Genomic DNA, 23,674 nt, shown 5'->3' on the forward strand with positions numbered 1-23,674 from the left:
ATGGCATTGCTCCTTTGAAAGGGCTCAGAGGGGCGGAGGAGAGGTGAACAGGCCACGATACGGAGCAGCCCCTTGATTTCTTCAGGGTTACAGCCACGCGGTGGTTTTCAAAGGAAAATAACCTGACTCTGTTGATCAAGTAGATGGCACTGTGATATCAAAGCTAATGAGGAAAGATGAGAAAACGAGCGAGGCGGATAAAAGTACAGGAGGATGAATCTTCATTATTATTATGTTTAAATGTAAAATAGGGGGTGTAGAAATTACCAAAGATAAAATATTTTCTGAGGAATCCTTTGAGAATCTTACGTCTGACAATTCAAAAATTGAGAGGGGAAGGGAGCCTTAAGAAGATATAATTTTCACTGTATGTCCCTATTTTGAATGCTGATAGATTTGCAGCTTTGCACTAGAACTTCATGTTTCCTGGCAATGCTTTCTGAGCTTAATTAGAACATTTTTTTTCTGTCTGTTTCTCCCTTTTTGTGTACATGCACCTATGTGGAAGAACGAATGAAAAGGAAAGAAAACCATTTGGTGATTTCTCTTTTGCGACAGGGAAGTTGCTCTGCAGTAAACAAAGATAAATTTAAAAAAAATTAAACCACGTTTCAGTCAATACTTGCGAGCATGTTTGGGTGGAAGTTACAGTAGCTGAAAATCCACGCTTCACAGGGCGTAACAAGAACACAATACAGATGTCTAGGAAGGGAGAGACGGGCACATCCAACAAAGCTTGACACGGGCACAGTGTCCTCGCCTCTTGAGGACTTGGCTTTCTAGGCACAAATCCAGGCAGACTGCCCGCCTGGCCTTGGCCGTCAGCACCCGCTGCAATTAGACACCACTGGCCAGATGAGCGCTGCCTGGCTGGCAACCCTGCCCACTCACGGTGACAGTAATCTGCCATGGGAATCCTATACTCTGTTACAAGCAACCTAACAAGAAGCATGGTTAAAAACAAACAAACAAACAAAAACTAGCAGCTTGGAGAAAGAATTTATTCAGAAAAAGATAGGCTGCAAACGTGTCATCTTCCTATACCTCATAGTGAATAGTATGACTAAAAACTGATTTTGCATAAATGTTGAGGATCAGCAATAGGGTAGCTGAGGTGAGTTCACAATCTGTCCCAAACAGTTTATTTGGGTCTTCTTCACATGGAGACTGAAAGTAATGTAACCTAATAAGTCTTACTCTATTTAAAGAAATACACAATTTCTTCCTCTTAATTAGACAACGTAGTCTTTTGCTGCCATCAGGTATTTGTCAGCATGTACAATGCAAGTGCTTCTGCGACTAGGCTGTGCGCAGACATCCTCTCCCGAATCCAGCTGTGCCCATGAGAAAGATTACTGACTCCAACAACACATCATCCTCTGCCTGCTGGAGACTGTCGGTGCCAAGATTTACAGGTAGACAGCGGCGTCCATGCTCCTTCACCTGCTGCAGCCAAAAGTCAGCACGACAGCCCACACCTTTGTCCTGTCTCAGCTGGCCTTGCTCAGCGTGACCTGAATAAGGGAGCACTGACGAGCAAGTGTAAGCAGTTACCTGCTCCACCAGGGTGGCTGGAGCACGAGGACAGCGGTCTGCGAGTGCAGGCCTTTTGCATGTTGGTAGCAGTAAAGCAGAAGGCTGGCAGGAACTGATTCCTTCAGATTAATGGTTTTATAAGCAATAGAGATAGAAGTTACATTACAGCAAAGTTAATGAGAGTGATGTAATCACCAGTCAAGAGCAAACACACTGAAATAGCACATAGTGGTACTAATGACATTCTTCAAAGCCTTATTAGCTGAAAAGATGAAAATGATTTTCATGGAGGAGGAAAGGAAATTGTTCTTTTTATGATTATTTATAACATAATAAACTGTTTTCTGCATTTAATTTTCATGGTATTTTCACTGGCAAAACGTACAGTTTCATAATACATACATGAAAGAAAGAAACGTAAATGTACACCGCAGAGTACAAACTTAAAGTAAGGGTGTCCTTCAGGCTTAGGTGATTATACTGCTGCTGAGTCTTTGCTATACTCCAGTGGTATTCTGGTGGAATGAGATTCACCCCTGTGCAGAGGGCAAGCATAAAACCTAAGTACCATGTAAGCCCTACTTAAGTCTGATGGACCCGATTCTAATTCCATTGAAATAAACAGCAATATTTTCATCATCTTTCAGTGGAAGCTGTTTCAAGGTCAATAAATGAGATCGGCCCTATATACACCTTTCGCTGGCCCAATTGGAACGATACTTGAAGTATTTGGACATAAAATGCTTGGGAATAAAAAGAAGTGAAAAATGACCTTGGTAGTAAAACCTTAGTAATTAAGAGAATTTGAGTCATGTAGATACCAGAACCAAAACATGTATTCGTTTCATAGATTTAAGAGTATGAGGTAAATTTATTCTAACAAGGAAACTGCAATATCACCTAAACCTGACTTCAGGAGTACTGTGTGTACTTCTGCCATGTTCTGTGTACCATAATGCCTAATACTGAGAAACCCAGTTAAATCTGTTCAGAGCTTTATTGTTATTATCTCTGTAGGGAAATTTAATTAAGAGAATTTTAGAGTACTAAAACGTCAAGTTCTCTGCTTTCACAATGTTAACAGGGTTTGTGCATGTTTTTCCACCATATCATCCACCCTTGCTAGGTTACAGGATGGCATCTGTTTATGCACCTAGAAAGTGCCTGCACAGGAGCTCATTTATATTTCATAAATTCCAAGTGTTTCACAGCTGATTTCCCATTACAGATGAGAAAGCTTTAGAGAAGACCACACTAGGCAAAGGAGAACTCTGCACTCAGACTTTGTGCATCTTACAGTGACTCTTGACCACAGCTGCATATTTCACTTCCTAACTTGTATGAGTAAATATATATGTTGGGTTCCTCCTAGAATAACGCTACAACCAACTGCCAACTTTGCAAGAATAAAAATACTGCGAATACTGTGAGTGAACTCAGTAAACGATTTTCAGAAGCTCTGAACTTCCATAAATGAAACCCACATTCCTCAGAGCCCAGCAGAGGTGGAAGGCTAGGCCCATGACACATTTGTTTTTAACCCTGCATGTTTCACCAGCAGGCCAACTCAAAAAAAATGCTGAATAGGGTTTTTAAAATAGAAAAAGTTTCTCTTTTGCTACTTTTTTTTTTTTTTTTTTTTTTTCCACGTGAAAAACTGATGACTTGCCCTCTTATAAACCCAAAACATTAAGAACTTCAAACAGACACATGAAGAATTTCAATCCCCAAGTGTCCCATTCAGGAAAACCTTGCATTTGGTGAACTCGGGGATGAAAGATGCCAACACCTCTGGCAAAACACCAACAACTATTTAGCAGCTTCTGTGGAGGTGGATAATTGGCCTGCCATTCTGTTCTCCTGGAGATAAGCCTGTTGTGACAAATTTAGCAAACAATGGCTCAGAAAAAGAGAAGGAAGGAGACCTTAACTTTTTATCCAGAGCCCTTACAGTAGTGAAAAACCCTCCCACTAGCACACAACTCTCTGAAGTCTCGAGTAGCTACTAACACGTTTCAGGAGTATAGGCAGGAACAGTGATGGAAGCTGTCATGGACATCTCCCACTCCATTGTAAAATACAGCTGGATCCTTAGGACGCACACAGAACAATCCCGATGCTTGTAAAACCTTATCTACCCAACAGTAAAGGGGACAAATAAAGAGCAAAAGAAATTATATACCTTTTAAATTCCATGGAAGAGATTCTCTGAGCCTTAATGCTGCAAATGAAAAATTCCCAATAAAGTTTTAAATACCATATAAAATAATCAGGGGAACATGTAGTTATCCCACACAGATCTTCCACAATAATCCAAATCGGAGTTAAAATTCAAAATTAGTATCAATCACCAAAGACATTGGCTGGGGATGTATGAGTGACAACAGTAACAAAAATTGGTCTGCCTCAGTTTCTCCATCAGTAAAACAAATGCAGTGATTTCTGCCCCTTTTCGGGGTTTTTGAAAAATTCATGAAGAGAAGCTACACTCCAAGAACCATATTGGTAGGTGAAACTCATATGAAACCCTCCTCAAGGATCAACAGAAAGAGACCAGTGTTCAAAGCTACCACTATTGCAACAATCAGATTGTACATAGGGGGGTAAGCTTCAGAACCACTACAACCTGAATACAGACAATGATCTAGTCTGTGTGTTGGTGAGGTTCAATATAAAAATAATATCTACCTGTGGGAGCCTCTGCAAGTGGCTCATCTATGGACGGCCTGGTGAGAGCTGTGTGTGCTGAGAAGAAATTAATGCTTCTTTGCCAAGGAGCGGGCAGGGGGGTGGTCCTCACACCTCAGGTGAGGGTGGCACCCCCGCCAGGGTTACCCCTCATTTCGTATCCCTGCCTTCCCCCGTGTCCCTCTCTTCCCCGCGGCTGGGGCCAAGCCGTGGCTGCACAGTGAAACGGGGCAACTCCCAAGGAAACAGGGGGCGCCGTTTGGGCTCGGCAACAACACCCCCTGAGGACAAGCCGCCTCCGCCCGCCTTTCCACAGGGCTGGTGCGGGGCCGCGCCGCCATTTTGGGGCTCGGGGCCATGCTTCCCCTCAGGCGGCGGCGCGGCTGGTGGCGGCTCTCCCCGCTCGCCCGCAGCTCTCCCTCGTCGCCGGCGGGGCAGGAGTGCACCAGTACCGGCCCTGGAGGCTCCCTGCCCCGCCGTGCCAGGGCTTCCAGGCGGGGCAGGGGGCCGGCGCAGCCCCGACGGCCGCAGGAAGGGGAGGGAGGCGGCCGCCGCCATCATGCGTGCGCTGCCGGGGCTGGGGCGGCTGCTGCTGGCAGCGCGGGGGTGGGGGCGGCCGCCGCGCCGCTGCCTCAGCGCTATGGCCCACTACGGCACGGAGCAGCGGGGGCGGCCCAACTCTCCCGATTACCGCCTCTACTTTAGTAAGTAGCAGCGCCCCGGGGCTCCGTAAACCCCCCTTCCTTCCTTCCTACCCCGCCTCGGGAGGGGGCACGGTGGGGGAGAGGCGGCGGCGGCTTCCCGCAGAAACCCCTCAGGCTGGAGGAGGCATCGCCCCTCAGCCTCCCCTTGCTTGAGGGGGGAGATTTGTGTGGAAAATAAGGGGTTTTCCTGTGAAGTTTTCCTTTTAAAGGGGCTGCTGGGCTTTGAGGGCCGCTGTGTGCGGTGTGGCCGGGCTCCAGCCCCTGAAGCTCCACAGAAGGTGAAGAGGTGCTAGGGGTGCTTGTGGCAGCCTGGGTGGCAGAGCCCAAGGATGGCTGTAGCCATGGCAGCTGCAGCTCAGCAGTGTGGTAGCATTCCCTGCACCCTGTGACGAAGCCGGCTCTCTCTCAGAAATGTCAAAAAAAAAAAAATATCCTTGGAGCTCGAGCCTTGAGGGACCTCCTAGGCCAGCAACACCGTGGGGATCTGGGAGAGCACCTTCAGGAGGTTTCTCAAAGCCCAGTGAAATCTGGTGGTGCGCGGCCTCAGCGTTACGCATTTCAGTAATAAAGCTGACTGTTCGAATGCCACTTGTTTCGCAAGCACCCGCTCGGAACATCTTTGGTCTGTTAGCTTCTCGGGAGTTACATCTGACGTCCGCTGGCGTCACGCACCCTGCCTGCAGGACCCTGCTGTCGTGCGAGACACGGAGGTTTCGTGTGCTCCGAGGGCTGTACCCTGCCAGGGCTCCCTTGTGCTCAGCTCCAGGGGGCTGCCTGCGCAGCACGTCAGCTGCAGAAAGTCACGTTCCTCAGTGAGAGCGAGCAGCCCACCACTAAACTTTGTTGTATTTAGGAAGAACATCTGGGAGGCTTCCAAGAGCTGCGAAAACCACCATCGCGTATTCCTCCGTGTTGAGGTGGTCAAAGTACAGTCCAAAGCTAAAGGAAGTCCTTTGTTTTTCCATTCATTGTGACAAGGGGTGCTAACAGAGGGGGAACTCCTTGAGATTAGTGCTAGTACTTTGTATTGCTGCTGATGTTTCTGTTTATGCATAGATTTGTTGCAGTACTTCGGCTTTTGGTACATTGAAAATTTTCTGAGTAATTTGAAACACTTAAGCATTCACTCCCATGCGTTCTCTTTCTCCCTACAGTGGAAGCACGGCTAAAGTGCCTACCAGATCCCCATTAAGCATTCAGTTAATGACAATTTTTTTTCAGTTTTTTTTTAGGTATGGTTTCATTTCTAGGGCTTGCACAATTATCCTATCCCTCACATATTCTCTTGGTCAGACTTGGGCCTAATATGTTGGACGATTGTCTCTTTGTAATTGTGAAATTTAGTTTAATAGAAGCACAGTGAAATTACTAAAGCTGCACTGCCAGGAAGCCCAGGTAAATTCTCTGATTGCTTATGGAACTTCACACTTTTTTTTTTTCCTCCACCTGTTAATGGTTCTGTATTGCCAGGGAGGAGGAGAAAAGAGAATAAAAGGATCTTCTCAACTTCACATAGCTTGTATTGCTAGGTAGTAAGAACAGACACGTATGGCATTGTATACTGAAGAAATAATTCTCATTCTAATGAGTCATTGTCAAACAGTCAAATACGTTGTCCTGCACGGAGCTTGTTTTTTGATCTTTGGAACTACAATTCAGAAAAAAAGTATAATTGATGCATATTGTGTCACTCCATATCCTTGTATATGCATAATAGTTGTTAGCAATGCAGATGTCTTATGGCATGTATTTAGATTTGTAATGCTACTTTCTTGTTGTGTTTTTCAGAGAATGCAGATGGTAAATATATTTCCCCATTTCATGACATTCCGCTTTTTGCTGGAGCTAAAGAGGTATGTATATTCGCCTTGAGACCAAATTCATTTCTGAAACGATAACAGCTTTGTTGGTACTCTCTAGGTAAAAACGCACTTTTAAAAAAGGATTTTTAGAGCATTTGAGCATTGAGAAATCTGCAGCATCAGAAGGGACCATTTTAATCCAGGCTGATTTCCTATGTAACACAAGCAATATAACTCCACCCAATTTTCTCAGCTGAGTTCAGTAACTTGTAGTAAAACGTAATAATAACTGTGTAAATGACCCTAGGTGTCTTTTTAAGACTCCAGGTTATTGAGGGTGGGGTAAACCCTCACGGTGTTTTGTGATAATTCTCCTCCATGTTTAAGGCTTGTGTTTGTGCTCTAGAACTCACTTTTTATTGTTACTTTTTAAAAATGGCATTTTCCTACAACTGCAATTAAATGTATGTGTTTCCCCGCTGTAGGACATCTACAGCACATACTTGTGTGACTTGTGGTGGTGGTTTTTAATTCCCAAAAGGGGGAGTATAATTGGAAGCCAACAACAATGCCCAAGAGAGAAGTGGTAATCGCACCTTTGGAGAATTACAAGGCGTGAGGTGCAGCTGAGCACTTTCACGTCTTGTTAGCCACACTCCCTGGAGTTTCATTATAGCAATAATGAAACGCCTGTTTTATATGTCACCAGTGGGAACTGCCAGTCTTTGGGTTAGACTTGGGTTTTCTTATTATGGTTTACTTGTTACACAAACAGGTTGGGAGGGTTTGGGCTTTCTTTACTTGTTGCTGGGACGCTATGGGTGACATGACTGGTGTGAAAGGTCAGCAGCCGTACTGTGTTTAGACTGAGAGTTCTGAAGTAATGAACCAATCTCTTCAGTTATTTAAACTGAGAGCTTAATAGTATGGAAGAAAACTTTTTGAGCAGCTGATCTAAGCGTGGTAGTGGAAGATGTAAACCTCCTTCAGAGTCATTGCCAAGATGCTCTGATCAGTTGGTGCTGTTGATGGAGGAGCAATGGGCGTTTTCACCCCCACACCCAGAGTTTAAGGTTTGGAGGGATGGATTATGATCTGTGACTTCTCTGTGGATTAAATTACAGTACAGTGATGTCTGATCAAGGCATAGAGCCTTTGATTTTGGCTGTGTGAGCAAGGAAAGAGCTTTCTGTGGGACATAAACACTGGGGGGGGGGGGGGAAGCAAGAAGGGGAGTTGTCATGAAGGTTTGTGCTTTCTTTGCAGGAGGAGGAGGTAAGGCCTTGTGTGTTACATTCTTTCCCTCTTCTGATCTAAGCTTTGTGGACTTTAATTTTATGGTGCATAACTCCAAACCCATTTTCCATTCTCTGTTCTGTTTTTTATCTTTTTCAAGTGAACAAATGGATGACTGATGTGTTTTTAACCAGCTAATGCCTAAACTGCTGCTTGGAATTTTTAAGTAGCTGGGAGAAAGTAGATGTGTCCATGTGTGTTTTTATCTTCCTCTGCCAACATTGGGAAGGTTATAATTCACAGTCAAACAGGACCAACTACCTGTTTTAAAAAGTTATAGTTTAGGCTTTTATACTTGAAAGAGGATGTTCAATTTGCATTTAAAACTAGTAATGTCTGTATTTACGTGAATACAATATTGTTCTCTAATGCTCTTTATTCATACTTTCCCTATAGGATAAAGAGATTCCTGCAAAGAGGTCAAAGACTACAGCAAGCGAGGTACAGCTAAGTTCGCCTTTTCTCTCCCTCTTTTCTTTCCTCCACATCATTTTGCTGTTCTGCAAAGTGATCTTTCATTGAATACAGTTGACATATCTTCAAATGCAAGACTTTTAGGCTTAAAGAGATTTAATATTCTCCCTTTGAATGGGCCTCAAATGTCAGAATTCTTTTATTCATCAAGATGTTCTCAAAGACAAACACTTTTATATCACTGAAAGGTTCGTTATGACTATTGCAGCGTAGATATGTAATCTTTTTTTTTTTTTTGCAAAAACATTTGCAGTGAAAAATGTCCATTAATGAAATATTCATTACGCTCTGACTGGGGTTTAATTTTGGTATGTATACAAAACTTCAAGGATGGTATGTTAGGGCAGAAATGAGAATTTGTATCTGCTTTTTAACACCTGAGGGTATGTCATTTTCTGTGCTCGTTTGGAAAGCCCAAAGAGAAAACCGCATCTGCTAATGGTTCAGCATTAAACAAGTGCTAAAGCTGAGCCTAGGAGAAGCCTAGAGAACATGGCAGGTCTGTTCAAGCTTTTTCTGTGAAACAAGAATTGTTTATGCAAGCATCCTTTCCAAAATGGAGCAATTTTTTTTTTTTTTTTTCCAGTGTTTGCCTTGTCGTCCTCCCCCCCCCCCCATCTTCTCAATATCTGTTTGGCCAGTCATATTGCAAAATTGTAACTGCCCCTCTAACATGAAAGAAGTGTCCTAACTGTCTGCATTCCCACAGTTTTGCAACTGCTGTGTGGCATGCTGGTTCTTGTACAGTACGCCAGTCCCCAACACAGTCTTGCTCTGTGCATTTCCTCTGCCTTTGTCTCATGATTCTTTAGATTGGTGCTTCCAGAACACTTCAGTTTTCCTGCTGTTTGGTGCCCATTTAAGTGCTGTTTGATAGATGTAGGATCATGCCTCATAGATGAGTTGTTGAGATGTCCCAAGAGCCTTTCTTAACAGCCTTGCAACGTGAATTCCTCATTACTGGCTTTAAATGCTGTGTCAGTATCTGCTGGTTGCAAAGATGCAAAGCCTGTTCTGTGCAGTGTCTAAAACTGCTTCTCTCTGTGTAGTGGGAAGTATGATGGCTTGTGTAGAACTGTTTCTAGTTCCCTTTTTCAGATCTCTGGATCAGTCTATAAACAACAACAACAACAACAGTCTGTGAAGCTGAGCAGCTCTTCTTTCCCAGGCTAGTGTAGACACACCATAGTTGCTTCACATAACTCCTGATACGAGAAAACTCTGGACTGTGGTTTAACAGAACTGGAAAAGGAGCAAAGGCAAGTCATAGAATCATAGCATCACTTGGGTTGGAAAAGACTTTTTAAGATCATCAAGTCCAACCGTTAACCTAGCACCACCAAGTCTACCACTCAACCATGTCCCTAAGCACCTCCAGGGATGGAGACTCAACTACATACGTAGGGTAGCCTGTTCCAAAGCTCTGCAACCATTTCAGTGAAGATTTTTTCCTAATATCCAACCTAAACCTCCTCTGGCACAAGTTGAGGCCATTTCTCCAGAAGAATGCTGTAAGGAACAGTGTCAGAAGCCTTACTAACATCTAGGTAGACCATATCCACAGCCTTTCCCTCATCAACTAATTGGGTTTACTTCTACTTAAATGCATTTACAAAAATTTTAACACTCAGCATTATTTAGTATGATTTGAGTGTGGTCCTACTGCGGAAAAAAATAAGTGGATGAAAGTTAATACTTCCTTTTGTTAGAAAGAGTCATGGTAGTGTACTAATACTTCAGTTTCGGTCTTGAGGCATCCCATGTGAATATGCAAGCGAATGTGCAGTTCGCAGGCTTTCCAAACATGTTTGGTATTAGATGGTAAGATAGAAGAACGCAAATCATTTAGGAAGCCCCATTTCATCATTATCTTTGGGAGGTGGGGAGAAAAGAGAGGGATCTTAGTGTTCAGGAAGGTGTTGTGTCTTACGCTGGGTTCTTGAGCAGCTTGGGTTACCTTGACCTGGTGAGAAATGTATCAATGCATGCTTGCATTCAGGGAAAATGTGGCTTAGTCAGGGCATAAAGGGAAACAGGTATTTTGTGCCATGTACTGACGGCTAAAGATCTTCGAAGCACTGTAATCGGTACCCTGGTCTAGGGATGCAAAAGCTACTCTTGCTCCTGGGTGTTCAGTTGATCCTTGCTGAATTTGGCCAGAATTCAAAGGTCCTCTTGCCCTAGAAACCAAGTGGCGTCTTTAAGACTTGTGCTTTTAGGGGGGCAGTTAGTTGTTACTCTCCACCAGGGCAGGCCCTCTTAAAGAGTGGGTGTTAAATTGTGCTGAACTGGTATTCATCAGATGGCAGTTTAGCCATGGAAAATGACAATGATTCTGCCCGAGTCTCCTCGGTCTCTCTAATATAACTTTAAATTGTTCTTAGCATTTCTTATTCAGAAAAGAAGGTCTCAAAAATTGGAGTCAACATTCGTGGGAATGCACATCATAGAAGTTTGTTAGCTGTTTTGCAGTCTCAGCTTGTAGTCGGAAGGGAAAAACTGATATTTCTATATGAAAAGTTCTCGGGAACCCTTCTTCCTTGCAACATTTTAGACCTTCCAAACTCAATTAAATTTAGCTTTGCAGCCACTGTTGACAACAGAACTTCTGTGTTTCATGGATTTTGGGGGGTTAAGATTTGAGAGGAGTTACTTTTAGGGAGAAACTATGTTGGAAGAAATCATATTCAGCTTCAAAATTGTTCAAGTTCAGTCTCAAACTTGCTGTCAGCTTGCAGTCTGAATCTCTGCTTTGTCTTCAGCACTGCAAGCACTTGGGATCTGCACTGTCCAAGCAAATCTTGCTGAAAGGCATCAAGTTTCCCATCTGTGTCTGAGAGGCTGGATGTTCCCGCTGTGGTTAGTCAGAACTGTCAGAGGTAGATTGTTGACCGTGGTCTTCCACGTCTGGCAGCAAGAAGGTTTGAAGAGGTCATGGTTTTCTTTTCAAGACAAATGTGAAGTGTTGCTTCCCTGCCGTAGTGAAAGAGTTTCTAATCCACTTGTCATGTATATGTCTTGGGTAAAGTATTCACGTTATCTTATTCAGCGGGCTCAGGTGTTCTTGAATACAAAGGTGTATTTAAAAGATTGGCCTTAGAAAGGAATCTGTCCAAGCACGTAGAGATTATACTCCTAACTTGCAGCCACCCAGCAGAGCAGTTGATAAAGAAGAGGAGGAAGTAAGACAGTTTTGGTTGTTGTGTCTTGTGGATTGCACAGTGCTGGAATGCCCCTGCGGACTTGAATTCTTCCTGTCAGGCAAGAGCTTTTGATAAATTAGGCAGTCAGGAGAGGTTCATGTGGTCATTGCAGTGGTCATACGCTCTGAATAAGTGATCAGATGAAGGGCCACATGCTGGGAACACAGTTCAAAACTGGTGGCAGAGTGCTCCTATGATAAAGTCAGCATGTTCCATAAGGAGGGAAAAGCTGGCATTGTTTCCCACATGGCACAGGTGCAAACTCTGTATTCTCTCCTAACTACAGCTTTTGTAACCTTCAGTCATTAGACACTTTTTGGTACATGTAACCTGGGCTGTAGCGCGTCTGTTGTGCATGTTCAGGGATTTGTGTGTTCAGTACTTCAGATGATCAGTGAAGGTTTCATCCTGATGCATGAAGTCACCCAGCCGTTTTCTATGGATCTGTCCAGTAGCTGCAAATTTTGCTTTGTGTTCTTGTAGATTACTTCAGGTCTTCTTGGTGTTTGTTACTCTTCACTCAGCTCTCCACTTAAAATCTACCAGAGTAGCGTTGGTTTACTGTGAAAGCTGCATCAGTGATTTGATCAAGCTGAACATCAAAGAAAAGGTTCCTTAAAACTTGAGAAAGTCTATATTTTGTTTTCGTCTTTGCCAGGACTCTCCCCTGAGTAGTTGTGCAGGTAGATCTGTCCAGTTTATCAGTTTATCAGCATGTGCCTGACATCAAGCCTGGTATCAGGAATGCTTATGAGACAGGCACTCATTTTATAAGCAAGCCCCTCATCTTGTATTTCTCGTATTTCATGTCAGTCCTTCTTTTCCATCTTTTTTTCTCCTTTTTTTTTTTTCTCCCTTCTTTTAAACTTCCGTTAATGAAAACATGATCCTTTGTTCAGACTGCTGCTGGACTGCAGCTTGTCCTTTCAGGTCTCGTTAGTCCTCAGGTGCCTGCTGCGCTATACAGTCAATGGCTGGTGAGACTTCCTCTAACATTGCAAATGAGCAGGCAAAAAATAAAAATTACATATTTTTTTATTTCTTTTCTCTGTCTTGTGAGCTCAGTTTCTCCAAGAGGAGGGTCAACAGCCCCCAAATGCAGCTTTAATACTTTCAGGTTTTTTTTTAAAGCACTCTGCTACAAAAACGGCTGAAGGAATTGTGAGCTTCAGCTTACTGCTTCTCCCTGTCATGCAAGGTTGATTGTGAATGGCAATCAGGCCTTAAAACGTGACTTTTAAAAATGAGATTATGCTTTCTGTTCCTCTCTTGATATCTCTTGTTTTGTCACTCTCCTTGCTCTCCATAGCTTGCTCCACTTCTGCTTAAAATTAGCTGAAACTTCAGAATTGAACTTTACCCATTGCAGTCCTTGGGCAGAATCATGCCTATTTAAATCCTTCCCCTCAAATATACCACCTGGGGAACTTGGGAAGACTGAGAAAGGAAATAGTTGAATAAGAAAAGCGTAAGATAGGTAAGAAAGAACCGTTTCTGAGACAGATGCATGGGAATCCAGAAGGCCAAAAATTCAGTGTCAGAAACGTGCTTCATCGCTTTTTTAGTGGCACGTGATGTTCAAGGTTGTAATAACAAGCTGCCATCAAAATGAACTATCTTCTATAAGAATCTGTACAGCCAGAGCCAGCAGTTATTTTTGGCCACTGGTCACAGCGGAGAGAAGTGTGACTCACAGTTTACCTGGGTACAACAGTCTGTATTTTCCTTGCTTTTCTCAACACTTGCTGCATGAGCATGCTGAAGTGTATTTCTAGATCTTTTTTATCTTCCTGTGGTTTTCTTTTAAGAAAAGGAAAAAACAAAAAAAAAACAACCCTTGTTCCTGTTGTCTGTGTGAAATATCAGACAAAATGATTGTTACATTAAAAATTGTTTAATTCAAATGGAACGCAGTAAGTTGCCAAAACTTGTTAAAAAAAAAAAAATGCTAAAGCAAACACTTACATCCTACATGAGTTCCCATGTGGTGTAGTTAGACTGTCTTTCCTAGGAGATAAAGGATACCATTTAGAGAGAGCTGCTTTTTTCTGATGTCATTCCCTGTTCATTGTCATATTCAGTTTTAGGAATTGGGAAGTATACTTTTGACCTCTCTGTGTTGACCAAATGGATTTTTATCCCCCCCCCACCTCTTCAAGGTATAATAGAGCAAAAGTATAAATGTTTGTCTTCTGCTCACATGAACCCCAAACCAAACAAGCTACATAATACCCTGGGTTAGACATCCCTCTGGGCTCTGTCAGGGCACTCTTCCTAGCTCCTGAGTTCTGTCCCTTTTTCTGAATCTAGATGAAGTCTGGACTTTGGCAAGCAGTGACCTCCTAAGCATACCAGTTGCCTGCTGGCATGTTAAGGCAGTTAAATGGTAAATTTCCTAGCGTAACGGTTTTCTTAATGAAAATTTAACTTTCGGGGTTTCTCTTTCTGTCATTGGAAGGTGTCTCAAGTGGGTTGTTGGAACAGTCTCACCATGGCTTGAGGGAGTAGAATTGCTCACTTGGGTTTTTGGTGAGGTGAATTTTTGTTTTGCTGATTGAAGATAAGATCAATTACCAGGTGCACTGCCCAGCCAAAACTCACCACTGAATCGCGTAAGCAGTTGGTAATCTGTGGAGACGTGATGGATGACAGGTTTCTGTTTGCAGCGGAGGCGAGGAGTTTTGTAGCAAGGACGTGAGGGAGACTGTGTGAGTGGACAGAAGGAATAGGTGTATGGCCTGCGGAAGTCAGCGTGATGGAAAAAAATGCTGGATGACATTTAGGCAAGGAGGGAAAGAATATAGGAAAGCAGAGGAAAGAAAACCTGGAGAAATATACTTCTCTCTTTCCGTCTGTCAAAACTGCCTAATACGTGCTCTCCTTTCCACTCCAGTGAATCCTGCATCACCACTGTGAAAATGTGATTACCCTATAAATAAAACTTTTTATTTTTTAATGTAAGCACTGCATGAAGTTACTTAATCTCTTGTAAATGCCTGTGGCAGCTTAGCATTAGAAAGAGTACTTCCTTTTTTTTTTTTCATACAAATTAATCTGTCAGGCTGTCACATTTAAGACTCTTGACATTTCACATTTGACTGATAACACAAATTATGGAGGCCTGGTCTTAAAGTTGAGTTAAATCCAAGAGATTGGTTTTGGAAGAGCATTGTATTCACTTCAGTCCAGCCGTTGTCCAGTCCCAAGAACTGTTCTGGTGAGGACCCGGAGTAGTTCTTGGCCAATTAAAGTTCAAAACAACATTTACAGGTCACTGTTGTTTGACGTGTTGAGGAACACGTGCAGTTGCATCTTCCCAGCAAAAACCTTGGCCAGTGAAGGAGGGAGCCGTTGTGTTTAATTCCAGGAGTAGTCTGTAAGGTTTCTGCCTGTAGCTACCAGTCAGAACAATTCTTTGACCCGCTGGCAGTTCTCTAAGAGCTTCTTGCCAGCACTGGCTTCTATGCCGTGGGTTTCTTTTTCGAAATGCTTCTGAGATGGATGTGCAAACTTTATTTGGCACTTTTCCAGCCTTTCCCTTACCTGCTGCTGCACGTACGTTACTTTGTTCTGTGTCTGCTGCCTTAGCGTTGACGTCTTTGAGCTTTCTTTTTGAGTACTTGTCTGCTTCGGCTGTGCTTATATGCATAAGGTGTGCCTCATGCAAGTGATGTGAAGCACCTCTCTCCTTTTTGTTCTTTCCTCTTGTTTAGTGCGTTTGGTTATGACCTAATAGGGAAAAGTGATTCCATCTTACGTGCTTAGATACCACAAATTACAATATGGGTGCAGTACTTAGGTATGGCAAATTGCATTTATATTTCCTGGAGTTTGCCATCAGGATTGTGCGTAGCTTGTGATCTCATGGGGAAAACCATGAGTGACAACTGGGATTTCCCTCTGCTTTCTTGCTTGTCGCTTTCTAGTTGGGAGGGGAGGAGATCACAGAACCGTTGGATTGACATTAATCAATTGACTGTGGCATTGACCCTCCTAATTGTGCGTGTTCGTTGCAGCTGTAGGATACAAAGAGAAAAATCCAAGTATTTCAGTGTCTGCTACAGCCTTAATTGCAGTGTAATTCAAGAGTCAGCGCCATTCTTCAGTTGGTTTGATTTTATTTTTTCTACTTTTATGTCTTCAAAAACATATTTTGTATTTCCTGAGCTGGTGCCATCTTTAATACCAACACCAGTTTTCTTTCTGTATGGAGAGATGTCCCAGGCAGTGGGATATTTGGCATTATTTCAGTAATTGTGAAGAAAATAGGTCCTAGGCATTGCTGGGTGGTTTGGTCTAGTTACCCATTTTGATTAATACTCTGTCTTCCTTGGTAGTGCTTGGCCCTGACAGCTTCAGAAGAGAGCTTGCAGTAGTTACAGTGCTTTTCTCATGTCTTTTTAAAAATTCTTGAACAATTTTCTTTATGTTTCTACTGGGAAGAAGGCTTATGCAAACATGAAGTGCCTGCGTCCATGTCCTTTCTCTGCCACTACTTCTGGATTCATTTGGCCTCTCTTCAATCAGATTGGACTGAGAATTGTCAGTGGTTGTTAGGTTTTTTGTATGGTGACAAAAGGAAGACCTGAAGAAATAAATCCCTGTGGTGGGGGAAAACACTGCCCTTACCAGTGCCTGAGGGAAGCTGACTCTTTCCTATAGAAATGTCCAATCCTTGTTGCCTCGTGGTCTGAGCACTGCCTCGTAGCGAAGCATTCCACAGGCTTATTGAACACTGTGTGAAGGGTAATACTGATACTGGAATAAAAAGCATCACGTGGATTGCCATTACTCCTTGTTTGCATTCTCAGAGGTGAACGGGGGTGGAGGGTGAACTGGGGAGGTTGAATATTATTGTGAGGAACTAAGTGAAGTGTACTGTACGTAAAAGCAGCTGGAATAGCGAGATTTGGTGCAGCTGCATACAGAAGAGAGAATTTCTTACTGCAAAAGGTTAGTTGCCAGGTGGGTTTTATTTTCAGTTCTTTCACTGTTTCTGTTTTAGGTCCTGTTTAATATGATCGTGGAAGTGCCTCGTTGGACAAATGCAAAAATGGAGGTAAATAAGAAAAATACCTTGAATATATGGGCATCGATGAAAGTTATGGCAGCACAGTGGGTTTCAGTATTCAGACTTTCATCGGTGTGGATTGCTCTTTATACATAAAATTTTCAGTTAAAATATTAAGTTGTGCATACAGACATTTCCAGTGCCATTAAAGAAGGTGCTGAGGTTGTAATTCTTTCCCCTTTGCAGGTGAGCACTGCTTCCTGACAGCACTAGACAACAGAGCACAGCACACCTGCAGCAGAGCCCTAGAGTGCTGGGCTGCTTAGTCGTACTGCTGCTCACTTGTAAAACATTTGTTTCAGAGGCTCTAAATCCTCTCACTTCCAGCATATAAATGGTAGTGTGATAGGCTGTGTCCTGACAAATGGAGTGGCAAATGAAAAAACGTTTCCTTGTGACAAAAACTACGTCAGAGCCTCACTCATTTGAAGTATCTACTCCTGCTGGAAAATGTGAAAGGAGAGCCCAGTGGTTGTTCCTCTGCTCTTACAATGTAGAAGCTGAGTAATGCTTCATTTGTAGAGTTGGTGAAATGACATCTCACCAGGATGTTTCTTATCTTCCTGAACATTTGTAATAGTTTTAGGAATGCTTTCCAGATGCTTTCAAGGAATTTTGTGGTTGAGCTGTTAAACTACTTTGACTACTAAAAATAACATCAAAGAGCCTTGTGGCCTCTTGGTTCAGAACTTTTTCTCCTTTCCCTGATGCTGGAGTATCATTTGAACTGCGTTTATTGCCTGAGTTTTAATTCTGGAAGTAGGGCTACTTTGGGTAATTGGCTTGTATTTTAGGGTGGTTTATTGTGGAAGCTGAGCTCTCATTTTCAGAGTTTCCCTTTGCCACTGAAGTCCTTGCTTAAAGCTCATGTTGTTCTTTATGAAATTTTATTGGTCCCTGCCCACTCTTGTCAGTTAATCTTTGCACCAGTTCACATCAAGAGAAAACAGTGCTGAGCTTCACTTCTGTCAAAATCCCAGGTGACATATTCAGAGTCTTTACCATTAACTTAGGAAGCAGGTAGAATCAGGTGTGAAAACAGAAATGTTGGGGGGTTACTTATGGAATAACTGCCCGCTCTTGACAGGACAGTGTGGTCTGAAAAAGAAGAATTCATTTGGGATGAATTTGCTCCTGGTATTCTAGCTAAATGACAAGGGTGTTTTAAAATGGATGTGAGCACAAGCTGCTATGGCCTGAGCCAGTGTGTGCTCAAAACCCGTAACAAATGTGAGCTGGTGCAGATGAGTCAAGCTAACGTGGGTTTTGTTGTGGTGAGGAGTGGCAAAAGGATAGTTCAGGTGAGTTAGCTGATGTGTGGTAGGTAACTCATGGCAGTGGGTTGGTATTTGAGGTTTTGGGGGGATGATGACAGTAATAAACTGCTATGCAATAATTAGCTCAGTCCTTCTGGGAGCACTACTGCAGGAGTAAAAACACCTTCTAATGCTAATTTAACTTGTTGCAAGCCAACTCAAGTTGACCTGTGGTAACTGTGTAGAGCTTGCCCCTACTGAAAAAGCATTTGTTTGCTGAGAGGTGATGGAGAGAAAGGGTGTATGCAGTAGGAGAGCAATGGGGGGTGGGTGAGATGACGTTGAAACAATTCCCCTGCTGCTGTCAAAGCCCCTGTTGTCTGAAGAACTTTCACCATTTGTGTCTTTGTTAAATTTGTACCAAAGTTCAAGCGCGGGAGCCTCTGACTTAGGTTCCTTTTGGTATTTATGTTTGTGACAGTATCCTCATAAATTTATGACTTTCTCTTCTGGATTCATTTTTCTTGCATACTTCACAGCGTTATTTAAAACCTTAATAAGCAGCTTTTTGAACATGGCTCTTGAGATTTACAGTGAGGCCATCATGCTTTTAATACTCCTCAAACAACAAGCACATGCTCCCAGGTGGAGCTAACTGGTTGGGTACGGAATGAATTGCTTTCTATCTGACACTTCTTTCTTTTTCTCTGTCTTTCACGATCTGTTTAGATTGCCACCGAGGAGCCATTGAATCCCATTAAACAAGATACAAAGAAAGGCAAGCTCCGATATGTGGCAAATATCTTTCCTCACAAGGGTTATATATGGAATTATGGTGCCCTCCCTCAGGTAACATTTTTGTTATAATGGTGAAACTTTTCTGTCTTCTGTGGAAATTGCCTTGTAAATCTTGAGTACTGCCGGAATGCAAATCAGTTGCAAGAGAGATGTTTCTCTTTGTAAATCAGGATTTTTTATGTAGAGCTTTATTGTGTCTGTAAATTTTGATCAGAATTTGGGCGTAGTTATAAATACAAGATCAGTTTCAGGAAGGAGTTAAATGATCAAGAAATCTTGAGTCTCTAGCCTGCATCTGTGTACCATAGTGAAAAAATCAAACTGTCGTGGTCTGGCATTCAAAATACTTGTTCAAGTATCCCCTTCCTGTTTAAGCAAGACATTTTTAAACTCAATTAGGATCTTCATGTATTGCAGCATGAATGTTAATTGGTATTATTTCTTAATATCTTTAAGAAAGAGGAACTCAAGGAGTTTTTCTTTAGATTAAACCTCAACTGCCTTAGTTAACTTTGCTCTGAACTCGGAGACTTTACTGATAATGGCACTTTCAAAACTTTGTTTGAGTCTTGGAGAAAAAAACAAACTATGTCTGAAATTTTTAACATAATTAAAGTTTTAAAACTTTTTTTTCATTACTCTGAATAACACAGTGGATTTAAAATAGTATTTAAGATCAAGATGGAACTAGAAAAAAGATTTATTTACACTTAAATGCATGAGCAGTGGAAGTTTACTCCTGAAAATCTGCTTACGTATTTCGTCCCTGAAGAGGAGATACCAGGTAGGTGGTGGAGGAGGACAATGAAGTCTTTATCCAGTCAGCAGTCTGAGTAGTCCGAGTTTCCACGTAGGCATTGTTGGGAACCAAGAGTTCCATTTAATATTTTGAAATTTGTTTGTGCCTTTGTACAAAGCCAAAATTGAACACTTAAATATTTTCCTGCACAAAGTGCGTTATTTTGGACTGATGACACATTCCCCATGAGATGAATTCAGCTCCCTTTACTACCTTGTCAGTCATACAGCTGGAGATAATTCTTTCCTTTTTTTTTTTTTTTTTTTTTTTTCCCTGTAATGACTTTAAAAGGTCACTTGGATCATGATATTTGTTGAAGTCTAAACAATACTCCAGATTCTTACCAGCTACTATCGCAAACCCTGGGCCTGATCCAGTTCTGGGTCTCTGCTTTCTCAAGAGGACTTTTCATCAGGGTCAGCAGTTGCCAGAAATTCAGCCCTAGCATATGGCTTAACGATACAGATTTGTGGCTGCTGTTTTATATTCTGGAACAGAGAAGAAAAATTAGGAGTGTAATTGTTGCAGGAATTGCTGTGCTGTCTAGATAACGCTACCATTCCTAGCTAGCTTCCCTTCTGTTCTTAGGGAAACTACAGGTGGAGAGGTGCAGCTGGGCTAGAGAATGGCACTGATAGAATGAAGCCTTAAATAAGTGCTTTGGAAGAATATTGGAAAAATAAGTTTTAGGCTGAAATTCTCTCTTGACTCCACTTCTGTCATTTTTTTCTGGTAATGATGCTGCTATCTAAATACCTGACCATTTGCTTTTCACAGTTGTAGCATCAGTCACGTTCTCAAGAACAAGAGCATGAGTTGGAGGCTTGACCGAGAACAGCTGGAGCTAGCAGTATAGCTCCTTGTAGGTGGTTTTCTAACATCTTTTCCACAAAACCTCAATGGTCTTAAAATTATTACCAGAAAAACTTCTTAACTGTAGAAAGATGTCTTTTGTTCCAAGCAAGTAAGAGACAAAATGTGTACTGGCCTTTTTATAAAGTTATACTAAGCTGCCTGTGATTCCTTGCTCATATAGAGCTTAGAGCAGGGATTTGAACTTAGGTCTCAGGGAACCTTGTTTTGTCTCAAGCTGCTGGCAGTTCTTGGGCTTGTGGGCATCTTTGTATACAAAAACACTCAGAAATGTTTCAGACCTAAATTCAGAACTTCATAAAGTCAGGTGGATACTGACAATTCCATACCCAGGAGCTTGGTCAGCTCAAAGTCTAGATGATTTTGAAAGCAACTTATGTTAGCGTGGGTGTATCTAAAGAGTATAGTAAAAATGTGATTGTAGAATATCCTAGTTTAATCCCAGAAGTGCTGGTAGCTAGAAGAATACATGTTCTGGCTCCTCAGATGACTTGATCACTGCAGTATCATAAAGTGTCTCATGTGTCTTTCATGCCATTGATCCATTTGTTACTGTGTTATCCATCCTCAGTCCATGGTTTGTTTGGAGGTGTTTTTTTTTGTTTGTTTTTTTGTTTGTTTTTTTGTTTGTTTGTTTTTGGTTGAGCAAGTCCATTCTCAGCAAGCTGACATTTTTACTGGTGTTTTTATTAATCACGGTAATTTAGCAGTTAGATGAATTGTAATTGCAGACCAGTTGGTAACTCATAATTCTCTTTCCTTTGACAGACCTGGGAAGATCCAAACCATAAAGATGACATTACAGGATGTTGTGGGGATAATGATCCTATTGATGTTTGTGAGATTGGTTCAAAGGTTGGTTTTTATCAAGATTAATTTAATGATTTGTAATAGCTTTTGAAAGAGAATGGCAGGTGGGAAACAAGAAAAGGTGGCAGTAGTCAGTCTTGGGGTGACTAAAATATTAGCAGAGGGTCTAAAAAGAGATAAGAAAATGGTGGATTTAAAAATAACAGCAAAAAAAAAAAAAAAAAGAGGGAAAAAAAGATCTTATAAAGTCTGGGTGCTGGATAAAAGAGAAAGCTGGAGATGAACGCCCTGAAGTTGTATAGCTGGACAGTGAGTTTTGGATGGAAGAGGAGAGGGTTAAGATTTTGAGGAAGGAAAAAGAAGACTTTTTCCCCCGCTAGCAGCACTAGAGATAAGACTAGCATTCTGAAAGATGAAGAAATATGACAGTTGTAGTGCACATTAGATTATAAGGTCATACCCACATAGGGGGTAGGTTTAAGTTTTCTCATGGGTGCAAAAAGAAACATCCCTCTTTAGAGGAGAAGAGGAACCTGTTGCAGTTAAGAGATACGGAGTGGGTGGATGAAAAAGAGGCACAGAAAACACCAGTGATAGGTGTAAGGGAAAGGTTTAGCTCACTGAAAGAAAATTCCATGCATCTGGAGGCAGCAAAGAATGGAGTAATCCTCTGCGGTACCAAAGATAGGGTAAATGAAATGAACGAGGGATGAGGGGTCTCTTGAGCTATCTAAGGTAAAAGGAAATTTAACTGGTGACCTTAGCAAAGGTGGCTTTGCTGGCGTGAAGGAACCTAAAGCTGAATTTGAGGGGATCCAGAAAGAGTTGAAAGGAAGTATTACCTGATGTGAAAAAAGTCCACAGGAGAATGCAAAAGAGTTGTGCTCATGTTTTTTGGGGGTGGGTGGGTGGCTGTGTGTGTGTGTGTGTGTGTGTGTGTCCGAGAGACAGATGAAGACCAAGAGTTGAGAAACCAGAGAATCAACAGGCATGAAGGAGCTAGAAAATGAGTAAGAAATGTTGCTGACTTGTAGACTGGGGCAAAGATCAAGAAAGTGTGTGGGGAGGTAGGGTAGAAGAGAAGGAAAAATACTGTAGCTTGTGTTGTCTCCTTATCTAAATGGTGATGGGAGAAGAGAAGGTTTAAGAATAGAAAAGGCAGGAGAAAGGCTGTTAACATGAGGGTGATGTGTATCAAGTTTACAGATGGATCTTGTAATTTTGTTAGCTGCTGGCTGAACAGGTAGCAAACCATTTTGTCTGCAACTTAAAAGACTAATTACGTGTAGCATTTTCCAAGTCTTTTTGAGATCATGTCCTGTTTTCCAGGTTCGTTCTTCTGGTGAGATAGTTAAAGTGAAGGTGTTGGGTGTTTTAGCTCTGGTTGATGAAGGAGAGACAGATTGGAAGATAATTGCCATCGGTGTGGATGACCCAGAAGCCCAGAATATCCACAGTAAGCATAGTTTTACCTATCTTACAGCAAGTTGTTTCAGCAACTTCAACAATTGTACCTGAATTTGGGTCACGCAGGAAAAGAAGAGGTAGATAGGCACGAGGCAAAAACTTTTTTTTTTTTTTTTTCATTGTTTAAATTCAGATGTTTCCTTGAAAACGGGCATGTGTGTTTTCATTCTAAAGGTTCACTGGGATTTTCAAGAGGGTGTGTCAGGCAAAAAGTCTTCTGACTTCATAAACACAATTCCCTTAGAAAGTGACCTCTTAAAATTAGCCTTACTTCCTTTGTAGTAGTACATATTTACTCACTCAGATGACGTAGTACACTGTTTTCCTTGCTGAAAGTGTTTTTTTCCTTTTGTATTTGTGGGCGTTGTATTGCATTCTGAGAAGGGCTGTACATTTCCAACGTTTTGTCATTTGTAACTGGGCTACTTCCAGGGATTGTTGCCTAATAAGAGCAGTTAGATTTCACCTTTTAGCTTGGAAATCTGCAGCGTAAACTGCTGAAGCAGATCCACCCTAGTATCAGCCCTGATGATGACTAGCTTTGCAGGGTGAAATATCCTGTGCAGTCCTCCCTGTGACCTTGCTTCTGGCATCCAAATTGAATTCAAGAAGTAGAATGCTAATAAGCTGTAGTGTGAATAGAGTGTGAGGTATATTCCTTTTTTTATTATTTTTATTTATTTATTTATTTAAAGATTCAATTATGTTAAACCTGGAGGGAGTTAGGTTTTAACAGCACAGGTAAAATGCAGCTCTTCTCTGGATAAACAGAGGTTCACTTTCTCAAATACAATCATACTGGGAATCACGATAATGAAGTGAGCTTTGTCTGAAAGTTAATGATTGTTATGAGACCAACAATCTCATATATAGCATTAGGTGTGTATGGTCAGAGAC

General features: G+C 42.0%; 1 protein-coding gene across 1 annotated transcript in view; it reads left to right on the forward strand.

Annotated features, from left to right (window-relative positions):
- PPA2 (inorganic pyrophosphatase 2) overlaps positions 1-23,674 on the forward strand; it is a 41,565-nt gene that overhangs the window by 1,565 nt on the left and 16,326 nt on the right. The window contains exons 2-8 of the mRNA XM_035324352.1: positions 4,312-4,928; positions 6,717-6,781; positions 8,423-8,467; positions 16,709-16,762; positions 18,760-18,879; positions 21,269-21,355; positions 22,640-22,766. Of these exons, the coding sequence (XP_035180243.1) occupies positions 4,312-4,928; positions 6,717-6,781; positions 8,423-8,467; positions 16,709-16,762; positions 18,760-18,879; positions 21,269-21,355; positions 22,640-22,766 (1,115 nt within the window). The remainder of the gene's footprint in view (positions 1-4,311; positions 4,929-6,716; positions 6,782-8,422; positions 8,468-16,708; positions 16,763-18,759; positions 18,880-21,268; positions 21,356-22,639; positions 22,767-23,674) is intronic.

This window comes from Oxyura jamaicensis, chromosome 4 (genome assembly GCF_011077185.1).
Source record: "Oxyura jamaicensis isolate SHBP4307 breed ruddy duck chromosome 4, BPBGC_Ojam_1.0, whole genome shotgun sequence".
NCBI lineage: Eukaryota > Metazoa > Chordata > Aves > Anseriformes > Anatidae > Oxyura > Oxyura jamaicensis.